The 15,976-nt window shown below is 48.5% G+C and overlaps 1 protein-coding gene across 1 annotated transcript; it reads right to left on the reverse strand.

Annotated features, from left to right (window-relative positions):
- Positions 1-52: 52 nt before the first annotated feature.
- On the reverse strand, positions 53-13,121 carry THBS1 (thrombospondin 1; the record flags this gene model as incomplete). The annotated part of the gene is made up of 20 exons (XM_079699136.1): positions 53-275; positions 379-476; positions 882-1,153; positions 1,322-1,549; positions 1,739-1,973; positions 3,580-3,698; positions 3,842-4,001; positions 4,805-4,912; positions 5,492-5,710; positions 6,156-6,308; positions 6,415-6,542; positions 6,776-6,949; positions 7,253-7,429; positions 7,740-7,913; positions 9,367-9,460; positions 10,509-10,631; positions 10,746-10,945; positions 11,235-11,310; positions 12,221-12,780; positions 13,055-13,121. The coding sequence occupies 20 exons, from the start codon at positions 13,119-13,121 to the stop codon at positions 53-55; spliced, it is 3,588 nt and encodes a 1,195-aa protein (XP_079555262.1).
- Positions 13,122-15,976: the final 2,855 nt, after the last annotated feature.

Raw genomic sequence — 15,976 nt, forward strand, 5'->3', positions numbered from 1 at the left:
ATGCCTTCAACAGCAAAATATAAATAACCCTTTCTCTAAAATAGCCTTTAAATCAGCCTCTCCCATGATTGGCATTCTTGGTATTGGTCTGAACTAGGGATGTCAACTGTATATTCACTGTCATTTTGCTCCTACCTCTGCATTCATATTTCAGGTCAGAGAAGAACACCATTTCTTGAGAGAAGACGAACAACCCTAGCCTACCGCCAGCATAGGTTTTGTCATAGATGGGTCCTGAGTCGGCCATGATTTTCTTCCCTTCATACATCACCACTCTGCAGGAAAAAGGAAGTCGCGTTAGTGACACCCTTGCTTTTTGGTCCTCTCCTTCTCTCCTGTCAGTGTGACGTAAGTGAAATTTAATCAGAGCAATCTTACCTAATGAAACCCGTCTTTGGCCTGTGGCTCAGACGCCATCTGTAGGCGGTGAAATCTTTCCAGCCTATGTGACGAGGGTCATGCCACAGCGTGCGTACCTGGAGGAAAAGGAAACGAAAAGGTTGAAACAGGCTCATTATGAGATTTATATTTCATTCCGTGAGAAACGGTGCTTGAAAGGTACAGAGTTGACCTAAATTAGAGGGCTGCAATGTAGGATTTTTTCCCGAAGGCCTTTTTCATTAGATGTGTAGCCTTGAATGTACATATAAAGCAGAGAGAAGAGAAATTTTTGTTTGTTTGAAGAGGCTAAAACTGCCTTTGGATTTGAAGTGGGCTCCCCTCTCAGACCCTAGGATGTTTTTTCAAAGCAGAACTTAACGCTGCAGTTGGTGAGCGGGGAACGTGATATCTAAGATTCCCTGTTGGGAGGCTTGGCCAAAGCACAGCATCCCTTATGCTGGTCTAGCACCTCTTCCCCTTCTGCAGGGTGTTGTTCTCACCTGGCCAGGGGTGTTTCCTGTGTGCCACAGGGCATTCCGCAGGTGCTCGCCAGGCCCCGTGGTGGAGTTCACGACCTTCACAGAAAGGCCGGAGTATCCCTGAGCCCTTGTGGGGTTGGTGTCCCAGTAGGACTGAGTGACTTGCTTCCACATCACAACGTAGAAGCGGCTGCTGGACTGGTAGCCAAAGACAAATCCGGCATAGTCATCATCCCTTTCGGTGTTGATGAAGAAGGTGCCACTGAAGTCCACAGCGTTAAACTCATCATAACCTGGAAGAGGAGGCCAGACCCAGGTTAAAACCCGCAGCCTTCAGGAGGTTCTCTGTTACATTCCTAGGCATTTTTAGCACCCATGGGGACACACACAACTGCCAGCTTTTATATTTGCTTCTTTCTCCTCTATGCATTGGCCTTTCGTTAGAAGAACTCACTACTCACCTACAGCAAGTCCAGGATCACAGTTGACAGTCTGGACGAGTTCTTTACCCTGATGGCGTACAACCCAGTTAGGGTCATTTTGGGATGTCCCTTTGGGATCTAGAGGAATCATCTGGAATCGGCGGAAATCGGTCTCACTGATATCAACGTTTTCGGGACAGATGTCATCGATGTCTGGCACATTGTCCTGGTCAAAATCATCTTTGCAAGCATCACCTCGACCATCACCTGAGGCCAAAAAGGCAAGAGTTCAGTGAAATTCTGAAATAACCGTGACTGGTGCCAGAAATTCAGTGTCTTCTCAAAGCTGACATTTGGTCTTTTCATCCTTAAATGCATTCAGCTTTGTTTTTATTTCCTGAATCCAGACAGCCATGGTTTCAGTGACTCTCTTTAAAAGTGGCCCCAGTGACTCACCATCAGAATCCTTCTGGTCAGGATTGGGCACGAGCCTGCAGTTATCCCTGTCATCAGGAATGCCGTCATTGTCATCGTCATGGTCGCAGGCATCGCCCTTGCCATCCTTGTCATGGTCGGCCTGGTTGGCGTTGGGCACGTAGGGACAGTTGTCCAGGTTGTTCTGGTGGCCGTCTTCATCAATGTCCTGATTGTTGTCACAGGTATCTCCAATGCGGTCCGAGTCAGAGTCGAGCTGAAAGAGACAGATACAGAGGGTCAATTGGAGTATGAATCATTGATGCTAAAGAGAACTTATGGAAGATTCTCCGGTGTTTGATTCGGCCAGTGAGGTTTGAAGTCTATATGCCACTTCCAAAAGCTAGTTATATTAACAGATTTTAAATGTTTTTCTTCTTGACCCTTGTTTTCATATGACAGTTTTAATAGGGATATTTGTTTTTTTTATAGAAAACTGTCTAAATAAAATTAGAAAGCATTATCTAATCCCCAAGGATGGAATGCCATGTTAACTGCTTATATTTTAATGATAAATGAAATTATTTGAGTACAGTTTGTTATTTTCCATTTAAGTTTTCAATTAGGAAATTGTTGACACGTCAACGTCTACTCTAGGTCATTAAATCATGGCAACATGGCACTGCTTTTTATACATACTTGGTAATCCATATGGTGGGATCAATTATTTTCTTCTTTTTTAGGTATTTGGTTTTATATCTCTAGTCCATAATGGTTGTCAGCTGTTGGCTCAGGTAGTCAGAATTCTAAATTTTTTCAAAACTGTATTTCTCAGAGTACTTTTTTACATTATTCAGTGTATATGGGATGCTTAGGGATTATTTATACACAAGTTGAAATTTTTCTTGCCAGTATTTATGCTCTTTGCCATTAAGATTTTTACATGATTCATTAATTGTTATAAACTTTATTATTATCTGAAGAACCAAAAACTCATCCAGGGAGGTTAAACGGCATTGAGGTTTAATTTATAGTAAGATCCAAACTCAAAATAGATGACCCTCAATGCCATTTGATCAGGAAAGCTATCCCAGATCATTCATGCTTTCCCATTATGGCCCCAAAGAGGTTCATCCTGTTCTTTCTGTTTTAGAGGAGCTCAAATGAACAAACATTAGGAGCTCAGCTGGACTTCTCATTTCTTGAATCTTTTAAAAATATTCCCATTTTTCAAAAGCTGGTTTCTGTGTTTTCAGAACAATGCCTTAACTTTCACAGCTAGAAAATAATGATGAGCAGTTACACAAGAAAAGAAACAAGAAAAGAAACTTGTGCTGGCTGATGTCTATTTGCAGCACTCCCTAGTAGTGCTACGGAGAATTATCTGCTTGCAATGCCAAACACTTGAAGAATGACAAAGAAACAGGGATTTCTCCAGTTTTGGGAAATTATTTTTAGTTTGAATTTCTTGCAGCCAGTTTATATCATTAGCCATGAAAATGGTTGTGTATTGTGCTTAGGGATATTTTCTTCCATCTCTTAGTTTCAAATATGATTAATATTCCCGTAGAGTCGTCAGTCACAAATTTCTGCTTTGTATAATTTATCTTAACAATGGTAGATCCCACTGAGCAAGTCACGTGGGCCTTCTTGTAGAGGACAGGATTGACATTACAAGACTGTCACACTAAAGACTTATGAGACTCTGCGAGGAACTCACGTCAGGCCAACTGCTCACATGAAAATATTACAATTGGCTATGAGAGCACTGAGAGCCATGGTAATGGAAGTGTTTGAACTCTATTTAACTCCTCTAGTTTTTAGAGGCCTAGAAAGGGATATTCTAACACTTTACTGAAAGATTCTGAAAGGAATCCACCGACCTGATCTGGATTGTGTTCCAGGGGGCAGTTGTCACACTGATCTCCAACCCCATCCATGTCAGTGTCTCTCTGGTCCACATTGTAGACATACTGGCAGTTGTCCCGTTCATTGAGGATACCTGCAGAGAACAGGGGACAGGTAAGAGCTGGAATCTCCAGCCTCAGCTGTTTCAACCAAATCGCACACTAACAGCCAGGGCCGCTCAAGGTTGAGAGCCAAGTGAGAGACACTCGGGCCCGCTGGGGTCAGGGAGTGCCTTACCGTCCCCATCAATGTCTGCTGCACAGGCGTCTCCTTCCCCATTGTTGTCCGTGTCAGCCTGGTCTGGGTTGTGGTTGTAGGGGCAGTTGTCACAGCGGTCTCCCACGTCGTCTCTGTCATAGTCATACTGGGCTGGGTTGTAATGGAACGGACAGTTGTCCTGCAAAGAGAAGAAGCAGAGCATTTTACAACACGGTCCATGAAGCCAGCCTCAAACCACATGCAGAGTATTTATAAAACTGTGAAAACCTGCAACAATTATTTTCTATTTAGTGGATATACTAATTGAATCCTCTGTAAAATGGTCACTGCAAAAGTTAAAAGCCAGGACATAATGAATGAAAAATGAATTCCTGTTGGTTACGAGTCAGTGAGATGTAAATAGAAACTCAACATCACTGCTCTCAGTGCGCTCAAAGAAAATCTTAATGTGACTTAGAGGAGACATTTGAAACCAATCTGGGGAGCAAAGTGTCATTTGTTCACATATTGTAACCTCTTGCTCCAACTGGGGGAAGGGAAGGTTGTGATGAAAAACAAAACCCTCATTTAAAAATTCTCTTGGCGGGCTTCCCTGGTGGCGCAGTGGTTGAGAGTCCGCCTGCCGATGCAGGGGACACGGGTTCATGCCCCGGTCCGGGAAGATCCCACATGCCGCGGAGCAGCTGGGCCCGTGAGCCATGGCTGCTGAGCCTGCGCGTCCGGAGCCTGTGCTCCACAACGGGAGAGGCCACAACAGTGAGAGGCCCACATACCGCAAAAAAAAAAAAAAAAAAAAAAAAAAAAAAAAAAAAAAAAAAAAAAAAATAAAAATTCTCTTGGCAACATCTATGTCCTCAAACTACTGAAACACAACAGATAACTTCTGATGACCCTAGATATCAGTAATTTCATTGAATCTTAAGGTGTTACAGGCTGTTGCTGAATACAAAAGCTGAAAGAGGAGCGGAAAACGTTTTTTACCCTGTCATCTGGAATTTTATCATTGTCATCATCATCGTCACAGGCATCGCCGATTCCGTCCTTGTCATAGTCTTCCTGCCCTGAGTTGGGAAGGTTGGGGCAATTATCCTGGAAAGAGAAGACACATTACAGCTGCAGTTTGCATGCCTTTTGCTTAGCTGAGGCATCAGAGAGTGCACGCAAACACTGTAGATAGAACTGAATGCTGCTCTGTGACAGCATGTATTTTTAATGGGAAGACAAAAAAACCCTTTTCTTGGGGGATATATCTATATCTATATCTATATCTATATCTATATCTATATATATATACATATATATATATATACACACACACACACATATATACACACACACACACATATATATGTATAAATAACATAATTTGTATAAACACTCTAGACTTTGTACACACTGGGAACACAGCCACGCTCTGCTGGTATTTGGTAGAGAAGTGAACATTTTTTTGACAACATAATCGACTGTGGAACACAACTGCCCACAGGGCCTGCTGCCCATTCATGTTCTTGGCACCAAGTGATTTAATATTAATAAGAATTAGGGCTGCTCTGCCTTTGGATGATTTAAGCTTTCAGTTTCATTTTCCGACTTTTAAGCATTTAAAATTCCTCAGCCTGTTCCCTTGATAAGGGCTTTCTGGAGGTGGGCGAGGAAAGGGGGGGCTACCTTTTTGCAGTGGTAAGTTGCATTGGCCACGCACACCAGGTCCTCGTTGGGCCAGCCGTCCAGGTCTGTGTCCTCCCCACAGATGATGCCATTGCCGGCGTAGCCGGGCTTGCACTCGCAGCGGTACATGGGGTCACTGTAGTGGCTCAGGTAGTTGCACTTGGCATTCTTGTTGCAGTCATGTGTGCCGTCCGTGCAGGGGTTGCGGGGCTTGCACACCTGAGGGTACAACATCCTGACATGAAGGCAAAGCCTTCGAGAGTCCCCAGACACCACAGAACCAAGAACCCAGATCCCCATTGTCTCTGAACAGACAGAACTCCATGGGAAGAGTGTGGGTCCTCCCCATCCTCCCCTGGGTATGTCCAGGTTACAGGCTAACGTGGCTTTTTGTGCGTTTTCCTTGAAATTGCTCAGCACCTAGGCACTTAGAAGTCCATCCACTCACAATTTGTTCCAGAGCAGCATTGTCAGATGTGATGGACCTCTTTTCCTTGCTGGAGGTACAGTGGATTTTCTAGTCCCATTTCTAAGGGCTAGGTTGTCCACTCACCCCCTTCCCTGTTTTTTGTGAAGGGTATAAGATGACGTTCCCCCCTTTTGTGGCTCTTTTGCTCAAGGACACCCCTCCTTCACTCCCGTCTACTAGTCCCCTCTGCTCTACCTGTTTGTTGGTGGTGGCATGTTCCACGCCCCGGCCGAAGGGCTGCGAGCCAGAGAAGCGTGGCGGGCAGGGCAGGCAGTTGTAGCCGGGGTCTGTGTTCTCACACCTGTGCTCTCCGTTGTGGTTGAAGCAGGCATCAGGGACTTCTTTGCACTATGGAAGAAATAGCAGTTTGCTTCGTGTTTAGAGAACACTGCCAAAGGAAATGACTAGGACAGGTGAGCTGCTTTCCTAGGTCTGGTAACTCCCAGCTTCTCACCTCATCAACATCTTTGCACCGGATGCCATTTCCGCTGTAGCCTGGGGGACAAGCACCACACTTCCAGCTGCCATCAGGGTAGCTGGTACACTTGACGTCAGCAAAGCAGGGATTGGACAGGCATCCATCTGAGATGAGAGACAGGCAAATGGTGGGTCTCAGTTGCTGCCCAGTAACTGCCATTCTAGACACTTAAACCAGGGTGTAAAATATTGTAGGGTCTAAACAACTGATAGCTTGTTGAGATTATGCTGTCCATCTGGCATTTTAGAGTAATCAAATCACTCAGGACCATTCAAAGCCGAACCCCTGTGAATGCTGACCATGGCACAGTGGTTTTGTCCTGGGCTGCATGGCTTACCGATGGGACAGTCCTGCTTGTTGCAGATCTGGTTTTCTGTCACATCACCAATGCAGTCCTTGCCTCCAAACTGGGGTGTGGGGTTGTTGCAGAGCCGACTACGTTTCTGTACCCCTCCTCCACAGGTGACAGAACAGATGTCCCATGGCGACCAAGGTCCCCAGCCTCCATTGACTGTAAGAAAATGAACCACAGGCCAAAGTTAAGGCCGATTTTCAAACGCCTTACCTTCACAGGAGACTCTCCTGAGTTTGTTCGTGCTACTCTGACACATGGAAAGAATGTTCTGGAAGAGGGTGAGTCTGAAATTGTTCTTTCTGTTTTCCATTAAAAGAAGCTGCTGCGCTGTGCAGGACTGTGCTTCTATTTGTTTCTCTAGGAAGGAACCTTTCCCCGTCCATGACCCACCGAGCTGGAAGCTGCAGATGCCCGGCAGCCAGCTGGGCAGAGCTGCTGCCGGGTGATGCATGCACTTACTGGGGCAGGCATCTTTCTGGCAGGCTTTGGTCTCCCGAGCTTCGCCCTCACATCGCTTCCCATTCATCTGGGGGCTGGGAGAGTTGCACAGCCGGATTCTTGTGATCACACCGTCTCCACATGTTACAGAACAAGATGACCACGGGGACCAGTGGCTCCAGCCGCCATCCTGTTTAACTAAAGGACAAACCAGATGGTTATACGGAGCTTCCCATGAGCCAAGCTCTGTGCTCGTGCCTTTAAATGCATTATCTAAACAAAATCTTCAAACTAGCCCTATCAAGAACTGTTCTTACCCCCGAATTGCAGATGAGGAAAGAGCCTCAGAGAGGGTAAGTTGTGCTCAAGGGTGCACAGATAAGGGGGAGACTTGGGATTAGATCCAGAGGCTAGAACCTGTGCTCTTAACCTCTGTGTTATGGAGCTGCTGTTGGTGACGACCAGGACAGGTCAGTTCTCCACATCCCCAAGCGGCCAAGATACTTACATCTCTTGTCACACTCCTGAATGTGGCAGGTCCGTGTCTGCACGGAGGAGCCCTCGCATCTGTTGTTGAGGCTGTCGCAGGAGCGGCCACGCTGCTGGATTCCGTTGCCACACGTCACAGAGCAAGAGGTCCACTCAGACCATGGGGACCAGCCATCGTCCGCAGAATCGCTGGCTGCAGAGGACATGGGCGCATTTAGCGTGCAATCATTAAAACAAGCTATTCTTTAGACTGCTCTGCTCAGGACTTTCTTCTTCCCTTGCTAGAGGGTGACAAGCAATGTAGTTGGTTAGGCCAGTGGCCAAGGGGTTTATGCCAGGTCATTCTGTGCACAGCCTCGAGTGGTTGCACGCTTTGCCTGGGCTGGTACAGCTGAGCCTTTTCCCAGTGTGTGTTCCTGTTCATCACTCCCTCTCTCCTCCTGTCTGCGTTTCAAATGAGTTTCCCTTTTCTGACTTAAGATATTTCAGTAGGCAGTTCCAGTCCCAGGCTTCCAAAAATACTTGAGTTTTAGGCAACTTATAGGAGTCACTTCTGCCTTTCAGGGGAGCCAGAGACCATGTGTTTGGCAGATGAACTTGAAGGCAGTGGAGTCGCTGTTGGCTGTGGCTCCAGCTCGGTCATGAGGTTAGTCAGTATGTTGCTTCTCTCACCCTAGCATTTGGGACCTTTTCTGCACATTTTCTCAAGAGGAAAGTGCATTTGTTTATCATCTGCCCAGGCACGATGACTACAGTCACGTCTAGCTGTATCTGACACTAGACAGACAACTTGTTTTCTCTTGCCATCAGCTGGAAGCTTTCCTAGCAATCCCTGATTCAAGTTCAGAGCTCCGCCAGTCCCCAGCTGGCTTTGTTCCCTTTAACCCACACCTGAAGTGAATGCTGAACAGAAAGTGACATACAAATGATTATGACAGTGCTGGTATCACTAACATCTCTGGAGGGGACTGGTTATTCTGAGTTGTGATCAGTGTGTGTAGGTGCAGGGGGTGTGGGAGGTGTGGGTGTGAAGGGTGAGTGCTACTTTCCCATCTTATTTATCTTAGTTGTGATGAATCATTTTAATGACTTGTACCTACTATATTGTCTCAGCAAAGTGATTAATTCATACTGGCAACAAAAGCCAGGGATTGGGTACCATGAAACAACACAGTGCCCTATTTCTTTTATGGCCCTGACACTCAAACTGCTGTTTTGCCTTAGGTCTCTTATGTCTGTATACAAAATGGGTAGAACTTTCAGGCCCAATTAAGTCCCATGCTCGCACCAAAGCCATCCATTTCTCTGGTGAGCAGATTTTTCTTGACTCTAGGCCATAAGGTCAAATTCTAAAAGCAGTCAACTTTGAGCTATCACTGCTACCGATTCCTCTCTTCTTTCCTCAAAGCATAGAATCATTCTCAATAAGCTATACCAAGATTATTGCCTGTACTATGATCCAGGGGGTAATCAAGTTTAGTCATAATGGCACCTTTGGCTCTCTGCAGCAGACAAGCCATCAGTTAACCAGATGTCACAGCAAGAAACTCAATGAAAAACATCTGATGGAGATGGGGGTGGGGTTCAAGCACTATGTACAGTTGATCCAGTCGCTGAAGCATGATTATGCAGTTTTAAGAACTTACGCCAACACCGCGGGCAGCATTCTCCATCAGGAACTGTGGCATTGGAGCAGGGCATGATAGGGCAGGACACTTTTTTGCAGATGGTAACTGAGTTCTGCAGGGCAAGAGTGAGGGAGAAATGGTTTACTAGGCATCTTGCAAGCCGAAGTTTACATATTGAAACATTTCCAGTACAGGTTGAAACGTGGTCAGGGCTGTAAATGCTCTAGTGGAATGATTTTAATAGAAGATCTGCCTCTGTCCTGTTGGCAGCCACCAGTACTGTAGAGACAGTTCTGGTGCTAGTTACTGGTCACTCCACCCCTTGGAGAGAGCTTTCTTAGTTGCCACTTAGTCACTTTCTCATGCACAGGACAGCGTGAAGAGTTTCTCCAGCGGGAACCACTGAATGTCATGGGTCAGATCTATTACTCTGCATCTAAAAATCAAACTCATGAAACTCAGCCAGGACTTTAAAAGTTTTAAATTATATCTTTATGGGGAAAAGAAGATCAATGAGCATCGTATTTTCTCATGTATAGATCTGGCTTTATATTCTATTGGACAAGAATGGGAATTTAGTATATTTGACTCCCAAATCCAGCAATCCGTGATTTGTATTTCAGCTTGACTTTGTTCAATGAGTCAGGTAAACCCCTGTCACTCCCCTGCCCCTGGCATTGCAGGGTGGGCCGGGGGATCCAGAAGGACATACACACTGCAGGCAGTGCCACCTGAGCTAAGTGGACAGCTCTGTCCTAACATGTTGGGCTAAGTGATTTGAACAGCAATCAGTACTGTATGAAAAGAATCTCCGTGTCACAGCTGAATACGAATTAGGGTTGGGGGGAAGAAAGTTCAACTAGGTTTTACTTACCTGACATTCAACACTTAGCCCTTGAACTAAAGCAGGTAAGTTACTGAGATGTTTAAGTAGATACGTTCTTTTAGATACTTAGCCTGGGGTATTATTAAGACTTCGAAAACTCTTGGGCATTTAAAGATTTTATAGATGTCATAACTGCATCTTAAGAAGAAGACACCACTTGGGTTATCAGGCCATGGAACATAAAAAGGGCCTGTGTGGCTATCTGGATCTTTCCCCAGAGATTGTGGCTTCAGATGCACCATCTATTCGTATTTCAGTCTCTCGAGCCCCTTACCTGGCAGCGACACTCAGTGCAGCTGTCCACCGTCCATTCCTCGCCGTTCCTGTACTGGACTCCATTGTGGTAGCAGAGCGGGGGCCTCCTCAGCTCATTGACCAGCTCTTTGTTCTCTTCAGTCTAAAAGGGGGAGAAAGGTCATTAGCGTCCAGCCTCACTTTCAGTCCCTCAGCATCATCAGTGGTACACGTTCGAGGGCTCGTGCTAGCGGGTGGGGGGGCGGAGGCCACTGACCACTTTGCGGATGCTGTCCTGCAGGGTGGTCACGATGGTGCGCAGGCCCCTGAGCTCCAGGACCATGTTGGATAGCTCGTCACAGGAGATGCCACACATGGCTTGCAGATCCTTTGTCTTGTGGCCAATGTAGTTGGTGCGGATGGCAGGGCTGGAACCATTCACCACATTGTTGTCAAGGGTGAGAAGAACACTGGTAGCTGTCAAGGAACAGAGGAACACAATGGGGAAAGTTATAGAGGATCTTCAAGCAGAAGATCTCACCTGCCAGTCCCCAGGGTTCCTAGCTGTAAAAGACATTTCATTTTGGGTGAGGGATGCAGGAGGATGGGATGCATGTGTGTGCTGTTGGAGGTCACCTTTATATACCTCTTAACTATGTTCCCTGGGGTAATTTATGCACAACCACCATTGCATACGTTTCTCAACTTGTTTTGGGTGGAATTGCCCCAGTTTCCCTATATGCCCTAAAAATAGAAGGATACTTACAGCTGGAGCAGCCTTTGTTCCTGAGGATGTCTTCTGGTGTGGTTCCAAAGACAAATCTCACATTCTGCAGCACACCCTGTGGGCAGAGGACACACATTATTTGTAGACGCTTGGTGGGGTGGGGGACAGGGGTCAGTGGGGGAGACTGTTTATGCTAGGAAAAGCACACAATAGATGTTCTAGAAGTTTCAAAGAACTCCCTTTTAAGATCACCATGTCAAAATAACACACCAACATGAACTGCCAAACAACTTCAAAAATCTTAACTGTGTCTGGTGCCAAGTCTTCAGTGTTTTACAAAGAATTCAGTTATCAGCCTACTTGGAGACACAGGAAATGGAATCTGATACTGAGACCGGAGGATATAATGACACTCTCCAGTGTCAAAGAGTTAAATGTGGGAGTTTCAAAGCCACAGATACAAAGATCTAGACGTTTAAGCATGGAAGAAGCTGCAGCAGCAAACAGCCACTATTTTATTCTTTTCTTTGAGACCGCTTACATTCCCATGAGGAATCAAATAGCAAAGTGGTATTTATTCTGCTCATAAAAGTACCCACTTCAAGCAATATTGTAATTGCTGGAACACATTTGAAATAAGTTATCTCCTTGAGAAGAGCATAAGGATTATTTAAGGTTTTGAACAGGCTATTATAGGAAAACCATTTCTTGTTTCCTTTAGTGGTTTTCAAAGTCTGGTCCCCAGAACACCAGCGCCAACCTCACCCTGGAACTGGTTAGAAATGCAAATTATCAGGCCCCATCCCAGACCTATTGAATCTGAAACTCTGGGGGTGGGGTGCAGCAGTACCCATTGTAGCAAGTCCTCCGGGTGATTCTGATGCTCCCTGAAGTGTGAGAACTGCTGCTTTAATGCACAGGCAGTATTTCCTGTCCTAGAACCCCTGCCTCCCCTGTGATTGCCCTCCTGGCAGATCAGCTGCCTCTCAGTCGACCCCATGGACCAGGAATTGAAGAGGCCTCACCTGGAAATTGTCATTGACACCTCCTTTGGCAATGCGGAGCCTGGCGATGCTGGCCAGGTCCCTGGTGAAGATGCCTTGGATGGGAGCGTCCAGCTCAGCATTCTCCATCTTCTCACAGTCGATGTACAGCTGGGCCCTGTCCTCCTGTACAAACAGGGTGATGCTCTTCCACTGGCCGGTCGCCAGGAGTGCTTCTTCCACCGACACCACATGCTGCTTCCCCTGCACGGTCAGGCTCAGGTCCAGGGTGCCCGCCTTGCCGTTGGAGACTATGCTGAAGACCTGGCCGGAGTGGTCTTTCCGCTCCACGGCCAGCAGCGTGCCCCGGGTCTTCTTCATTTGCCTCAGGGAGGCCAGGAGGAGGAAACCTTTCTCCGCCCGCACAGCATCCACTAGGTCTTGGAACTTGTCGTCAGGCACAGGGGGAATCAGGTTGGCATCCTCGATGCGGAAAGCTGGGCTGGAAGGGTCAGGACCCTTCACCAGTCGGCGCCCAGAACCCTTGCGGGCAGCCCCCGTGAGTTCAAAGATGTCAAACACGCTGTTGTCTCCCCCAGACTCTATTAGACAAGAGCAGGACACACGGTGAGCTCTCTGGGCTGGGCCTGGGGTGGGGCTCAGCTCTGGGGTGTGGGGCAGAGGGACAGGGTGAAAGCTCCTGGTAGCCACCGAAAGAGCTGAATAAACGCCAGGGTCACAGGGAACCTGCATCCCGACGTTTGGTCAGGGCTCAGGGGAGAAGCAGCTGGGAGAGGAGTGCATGGGAGGGAGGCACACCTGGGGTAACCAGACCTCCTCTTCCCTCCCCCCTCAAAAGGTATTATACAGACTCACCTGGAATGCGGTTGGAGCCGCACACATGCCACAGGAACAGGACACTGAGTCCCCAGGCCAGCCCCATGGTGGAGCTGTTTGTGCCCAGCAGGGAGCCTGCAGCAAGAAGCACAGAGCCCAGGGTCAGAGGCAGCCAATCAGGGCGGGTGGGCAAAACCTGGCTGGGCTTGGGGCCGGGTCCCTGGGGATCCCCCTTTGGCTCCACGTTTGAGGGAATGAGGGGCAACAGTACTTACTTTGGAGAGGGCAGCAGGAAGAAAACGAGAGAGTTGAGGGGAGGAGATTGTGGGGCAAGACCGACAATCGGGGGGCGGGGTGCTTTTCCTTAAGAAGTTGAGGGTAAACAGCAGCATCAAGAGATATAGTCTGGGGGCCCGGGGGGAGTCTAAACTCTTTTCTAGAGGACTGATAGAAAGGTTTAGGGAAGACGAGGAGAAGAAAATCTTGGGGTGTCCTGGCGAGTTGGTTTGTGAAACCCAGGGCTGGAGAGGATGGCCCTGGAGCCCTTCCATGAGAAGAGTCCCCCAGCGGCTGGGAGGGACAGGATGGGGAAGGCGAAAAGTATGAGATCCGGGGTCCCTGAGGCGCTGAAGCCTGGGAGCTCCAGGTGGTTGGCCAGGGCAGCACTGGTCCTCGGCGGCCGCCCAGGGACTCCTTACCTGTGTGGACACGGGTGTAGCGGCCGGGGCCGGCGACGAAGGCGCAACGCCGGGACCGAGCGCTGGAGAAGCGCGGGCAGAGCGGTATGCCCGGAGGCCGAGGGATCGGAGGCTGCGCGGGGAGAGCTCGCCGTGGTGGGCGCTCGGCGGCCGGGCGGAGTGCACTGGCTAGCGAGGCGGCGGAGCCGCTCGCTTTTAAAGAGGCGCTCACATTCCTGGGGTTTCCTCTGGCCAATGGGAGGCCGCCGGGCAGGAAGCGGGAGTGGGGGGGCAGTCTGGGTTCCTCTCTCCGCCCCCCGCTGCCTGGCGCACAACTTTCCAGCTAGAAAGGGAGGGGGGGCGGCGGGGGTCGGGCCGAGGAGCACTGGAACTTCTCAGAAAATTAGGTGCCCGCCCACGCGGCCTTGGCGCTCATGGTCTCGGCACTTTGGCTCTGGCGCCGCGCGGCCCCGTGCGCTCTGTGCGCATCCCGAGCCGACGGGGCTCTGGACACCCACCCAAGACCCTTAGGGGGGCTTTCAAGCAAACCCTTTCCCTTGAATGCCTGCGCGACGGCTGAAGGGTGGACACGAGCCCGTTTGTACGGGAAAAAATGAGCCCGACGGGGTAAATAGGACCATGAGGAAATCAGTTGTTGAAGGAGTTGCCTCTTGGGTACTTGTTGACCCTCGTCCATCCATCCAGGTGGGGTGGGGACCATGGGGCCCACTTGGCGCCGCGCTCCTGCCCTCGCCCCACGCCTGTCCTCCTCCTGACCCCGCCCCGCGAGGGATGTGAGTACGGTGTCGCGCCGGCCAGCAGGGCGGCTACGGGGCTCGGCTTCCCACGGCGCGTCAGGGCATCCTTTCTGCAGCTGCCGGCCGCGGAGTCCCCGGGCAAGTTCCTTCTCCCAGTTGCTGCGGCGCTTCCACGGCTGGCCGCTTGGGGGCGATATGCGAATTCTGATCAAGGGGGCGCGAGCTGACAGCTTCTTTCTAGTCAGGAATGTTAAGGAAACTTACTCTTATCCACTTCCCTCAAGCCAACATTGAAATTGTGTCTTGAAAAACAGTTTTTGTGCCCACTCGTGCTTCTTAACGTGACTCCTGGTTGATTTGCAGCACCATCTGGCTCCAGGGTCTCAAACTATTTACAGAACAGACCCGTAGAGTAATAAATTACCCTCTGCCTATCATTTTATTTCCTTTTTTTTCTTTTTCTCCCTAAACGTTCTTTTCATTTTTCGGCTCCCGAAACCGAGGTGTGGGTTACATTTCTGTGGGTGCACCAAATTGCCATGAGCGCTGCTGCTTAATATGTCTGTCATTGGAAGTCTGGTGTCCAAGCCACTGTCCCAAGCCAGCATGACTCCAGCTGCCTGGAATTCCATTCATCACCTCGGGCTGGGACGTCAGCAGCTACACTTCCCCTGCTGTGATCCCGAACCATCAGACTGGCCCTGGGACCCAGGGAGCAGGTAGTAGCTTCACCAAATAAGGATCTCAGCCACCGGCCAGGGAAAGCCCTGGGGTTCACTTCCCTCCTTAGCATTTACATGTGGCTGGACTCCTGACTGCTGGAAACACCCGCAAGTTTACATTCATCCAACAGCAATTTCACTTTTCTTGTGTGTCAAGGGGCATGTGGGTGACAGAGTGTGTTCTAGTTACTCAATACTCAGCAAGCACCTCTAGAAGATAAGTATGTTCCTGAGACAGTTGTTTGTTTGTTGCTTAAGTAATAACTGAACCTGACAGATTTCACAGGCTGGAAGACAGAAATAAAAGTCTCTGTTGGATGATTAGTCAAATCAGATTCCTGTCGTGAAAGTCATAGGTAATGATTCATCCAAACAGATCTGAAGATTCCAGAGTCAGCAGCCATACACAGCCCTCCCCTTCCTTCTCCTTACCTAGCATCCTGTTTGCTCCTTGAAAGGTGACTTTTTTTTTTTTTTTCACTTGCTACTAATAATACCCTAATAAACTTAGGGACAGTTTTCAGAGGATGGCCAGCTGATGGCTCCCTGCTCCTTTGGCTCATTTGCTAATTTTATACAGATGAGCGGAGGGCTCGAGGGCCACAAGTGGTCCACAAAAGCAGGATACATCTCTCCTTTTATAAAAAGATCATCTCCTTGAGGCTTAGCCGCAAGGACAGAGCAGAAGCTCACTGGAATGCCCCTTCAGGCTAGCCACTTCCGGGACTGAGGGACTGTAGGAATCCCTCTGGAGTTTTCTTGGAACTTGGCTTCTTTCAACAAAACAAGGAGAAGATATCTATA

The sequence above is a fragment of the Hyperoodon ampullatus genome (genome assembly GCF_949752795.1).
Source record: "Hyperoodon ampullatus genome assembly, chromosome: 3".
Classification (NCBI taxonomy): Eukaryota; Metazoa; Chordata; class Mammalia; order Artiodactyla; family Ziphiidae; genus Hyperoodon; species Hyperoodon ampullatus.